The 4,632-nt window shown below is 43.4% G+C and overlaps 1 protein-coding gene across 1 annotated transcript in view; it reads right to left on the minus strand.

The window, feature by feature from the left end:
* Positions 1–256: 256 nt before the first annotated feature.
* SCUBE2 (signal peptide, CUB domain, EGF-like 2) overlaps positions 257–4,632 on the minus strand; it is a gene marked incomplete at its 5' end in the record, with an annotated part of 38,098 nt that continues 33,722 nt past the window's right edge. Inside the window, 4 exons of the mRNA XM_010179623.1 lie at positions 257–409; positions 1,151–1,230; positions 2,328–2,480; positions 3,066–3,263. Coding sequence (XP_010177925.1) covers positions 257–409; positions 1,151–1,230; positions 2,328–2,480; positions 3,066–3,263 — 584 coding nt within the window. The remainder of the gene's footprint in view (positions 410–1,150; positions 1,231–2,327; positions 2,481–3,065; positions 3,264–4,632) is intronic.

The following is a 4,632-nucleotide window of genomic DNA, read 5'->3' on the forward strand; positions in this document are numbered from 1 at the left end:
GAAATTACATTTAGTCTCTAATTCAGAGACCCATGAAGTATCACTGGTACCCCAAAAGGTATTATCTGGAAAGAAATCAAAATTCTGTTCACCAAAATATTTATATTAGCTGAAAAAGTCAAACTGCCAAGAACGGAGCTGGCAAGCTTCCTTGGAGTTTCTCTGCCAGTGTATAAAATACAGAAAGCAGCCCCACCTACCACAACCCTTCGTGTGCATGCTTAGGGCTGGTTAGTTTTTTTAAGTACAGTGCCAACTATTTGTAAGGCCTCAAAAATCTGGAAACTTTAGAGCGCAACAGCCGAATGAAGGATCTTGGGAACATCTCTCTTGACTCTTGAGCTGTGTACTTGAAGTAGTTCTGTGGATGCGCCAACACATCAAACAGTGCTTTTATCAGTTTCTTGTCCTAGAAAAATGAAAGCAGATTTTACAGTAATTCCACAGAAGAGTTAATGTCAGTATCATCAAAGCTTAATGACTGATTAACTCATAAAAGATTATCGGCATTTTACTTTTCAAGTACTAGTGGAGCAAGGCTGGCATTCAGGCCCCAGGGAAGCTGCTGGTCTCATATTTGTTATTAGCAGCACTAGGATTTCTCCCCTCCTCATGCTTTCAAAAATAGCAAATGAAAAAAAATAGAAAACCAACACAAAACAAAACACAAACCAAACACTGGATCTGATATTCAGAAAAAGAAAGGTTTACTTGGGATGACATCCATTCAGCTTGCCCATGCAACTGTCCTCAAGGTCAGAGAAGTGAAATCCATTAAGAAATTTTTTTTGCCCATGGAGGAAAACCTCTTGCTAACCTACAGGCTACAAGTAGCAGCATCAAGTGCTTCTCCAAGAGATTAAATCCCATGTTGCTCAGTTTGCTCCACTGATTCCTTCCAGCACAGCCTACATGAGGGTCAAGGGGCTATCACCATCATAGATTTCTTTAGTAGGTCTGATCCACCTTTAATGCCCCCAGACAAATGATCTCATACCTACTGCTCCGTACAATTGCTGACTCAGCCCACTTCCCTGAATGTGTCTAATGCACCAAGGAGCAGATCTGATGCAGAGCAGAAGGCAACCTCACTAGCACAAAATAATATCATTTTCAATCAAAACCAACGTGTTTAGTGGAAGGAATATACCTTGAGTATCTCTTGATGATTTTCAGATGCATAAAGTCTACCATCCCGAACAATGTCTTCAATTAGTTCTTGGTAATCCTCTAAGGGGAATGCACAAGAGAGTAATTTGCAGGTTCACTTCACTTACATACTCAATACCTCCCTTGGTTACATATGTAAGCCTTACACCCAAAAGAACCAGTGGTACTCGGCCCTCATATTAGCAGTCAGAAAATATTCCAAAAGCTCTTCTGTAAAGAAACCACCAGATACTGTTTACTATGAAAACAGTGTACTCTGCTGAACTGCTCAGCATCAGTTAAAAGCAAAAGAAACCATAATGCACCTAGGGTTGTAGTACATACTGTAACCAAGCAGCCTGCTTCAAAGCAGCTGCACGGCAGAAACTTATCTCTAAATTCCCACAACCTGTCATTGACTTCTTTCTATAGTAAAAAGGAAAGGGGGAGGAGGGGGGGGGTAAGGGGAAGCTTACTTAAAAGGCAAACCTCCTAGTCAATCAAAACTTGAAATGCTTCAAAAGGAGAGGTCTCCCCTGAAAAATTAATTACCCGCTGTTGATGAAACTGCAGATCACAGCAAGGATGATTTTTCACAATTAATGCAGTGGGAACAGAAACGTGCCATGTCATTTTCACATCACTTATGCTAAAGCACAAAGCCTCAGCTCCAGTTTCACTCCTGGTGACTCTGGCAAGGATAAGGTTAAACTCTTGTCCCTCAAGCTTCTTTTCAATATAGCTATTTTGCTGTCTGGTACTAGATTACAAATAGTAGCAGCAACATAATAAATCAGAGGCACTCGGGCTCTGCCCAATTCCTAACTGGGGGCACTCCGCTGCCACCTGAAGCAACCCAGAACTGGGAAGGCACAAAAATGCATAAAACCCAGATTCTGGCCCTGAACTCCGCATTTTACAGGTCAGAGCCCAGAACCCCAGCTCTTTGTTTAGGTCTGTGGAAGACTGGAAATACAGAGGTACTTAAGACTGCAGTGCAAGCCGGAATTCCTTCACCTAGCTTTAAATGAAAACAGCTACTGGAAGTAGTCTTATAGTGACACAGCTGAGAGCGCTGGGTTACCCTGCTGCTTAGCAGGGTCAAGGAGCCCACAAGGAGTTCGAGATTGCTGCAGCTGCACTAGTCCACATAGGCCCAGCTGCTCACATCTGCTTACCGTCATACGTTACATAAGGAACTTGGAATCCTTTGGCACTGTTCCCTTCATTCGACTTGAACTGGATCCACAACTTCTTAGACCTAGAAGTGAAAGCTATAGGGCGTTCGTAGGTTTGGCAGGTTTCATATGTGGTCACTGAGTTGGAAGAAGCTTTCAGAGAAAACAGACAATAGGCAGTTATCTGACAATGCCTCATACTAATGAACAATTAGAAAATAGGTTGAACTACCACGACAAGAAATGCTTGCTCCTCAAAATGTGGCAGGCCGTCAGTGGATGGCAGGCCATCAATGAGTGACATTGATGAAAAAGGAACATTTTTCCTTTTCCTAAAAAGCAGTCTACTGTTTGAAGGATGTGCCTACACTAGAAACTGAAGCTGTTTCTTCACACATCAGGCACCTGTAGGGCCTAGGAAGCATCCTCTCTTTTCTAACACATGCTAGAATTGCTCAGCATGATTCCTGACTATTTACCTTGAACCATCTACGCCTTCTTAACAATATTTCTTTCACAGTTCACCGACACATCATAGCTTTAGACCCTTGTTTCACCTGAACATATGGAGCAAAATTACTAAATAGAATTTCTCAATTTGTCGTTTAAGGAAATATCTAATCTTAGGTAGAGACCATCCAGGCTACATTTAGTTTATGTAAACAGCAATGCATGTGAGAAACTCGTACTGCACACTGAGATAAATATCATGTGCCCCAGTAGATATTTCAGACTTACAGCTTTTTCGCATCACCAGGTAGTCTCCACACTCATCTTCTATTGGTAGAAATATTTCTGGAACCACAATCAGAATACGGCGTTTCGGTGGTGGGTTAATATTCCAAGTGCACTCAGTGTTTGCAGGATAGTCCCCAGGATAGTTTGGTGATTCAATATATCCAGTGTAATCTCCCAGTTCACCTCCACACTGCCTATCTGAAAAAGTAATACAGTATGCAAGACTAGGTAAACTGAGGTCATCCTACAGCTCTCTCCACAGACACTGTCAGAAACAGTACACGAGTGACAGATACAGAATCACAGAACGTCTGGGATTGGAAGGGACCTCAAAAGCTCATCCAGTCCAATCCCCCTGCCGGAGCAGGAACACCCAGATGAGGTTGCACAGGAAGGCGTCCAGGTGGGTTTTGAATGTCTGCAGAGAAGGAGACTCCACAACCTCTCTGGGCAGCCTGTTCCAGTGCTCTGTCACCCTCACTGAGAAGAAGTTTCTTCTCATATTGAAGTGGAACCTCCTGTGTTCCAGTTTGTGTTACCCCTTGTCTTGTCATTGTTTGTCACGGAGAAGAGCCTGGCTCCATCCTTGTGACACTCACCCTTTAAATATTTATAAACATGAATGAGGTCTCCCCTCAGTCTCCTCTTCTGCAAACTAAAGAGACCCAGCTCCCTCAGCCGCTCCTCATAAGGGAGATGCTCCACTCCCTTAATAATCTTTGTAGCCCTACACTGGACTCTCTCCAGCAGTTCCTGTCCTTCTTGAACTGAGGGACCCAGACATACACAGACTTTTCCGTTTGCATCTGATGCAGGTAGAGTTCTCTTTGCTGCTTTCACTTAGCACTGCTGCCTGCTTCTGCCTTTGAGTTTTAATCAGTGTTGAGACATTAAAAATTACAGTTAGTCTAGTCCCTGTTAACACAGCAGGAGCTATCAACCAAGCCACAGCCAAGAAGCAAGGCAGTTGTAAGAAGACATAGAAATGGTAACTCAAGGATGCTCTACTTGCTCGTACCAGACGGAACATTTTCATACAAGTATCAGCTGAAGTCTAACTGGAGCCTGAGGTGCTCTGCTCAGGCACCATGTCTGCAGCAACACAAAATAAGGAGTCCAGCAGGCCCTTTCTCAGCACAGATCAGCATTGCTGGCAGTAAGAGAGGGTGAATCCCAGTACAGGATGTTTTGCCTGTGCTCCACAAGTCTGCATGGCCACAGGGGTCTGGACACTATAGCACCGTAACGATGTGTGGGTGTGACATCCCCAGGGGACAGATTCTTTAGGTGAGACACATGCAGTTCCCAGAAACATATTTCTATGTATGTCTGTGTATATATGTCTGCATGTATATAAATCTCTCAGCTTTTCTGAGGAGTCACCTCTCTGCCCTTTATTGTCCCCTCATTAATTTACCTTCAGCTTCCCACACTACAGCTTCCACAACCTAAAACAGTGGGTCTCTTTGTAATTGCCTCTTTCAAAGGTGGTTATTAAGAAGAAGTAGTTACTAGAGCTATTAAGTTTTGCGAGCCAATTTCCATTGCTTTTAACAGAAGGGAAAGA

This window comes from Mesitornis unicolor, unplaced genomic scaffold, assembly GCF_000695765.1.
Source record: "Mesitornis unicolor isolate BGI_N332 unplaced genomic scaffold, ASM69576v1 scaffold23152, whole genome shotgun sequence".
NCBI lineage: Eukaryota > Metazoa > Chordata > Aves > Mesitornithiformes > Mesitornithidae > Mesitornis > Mesitornis unicolor.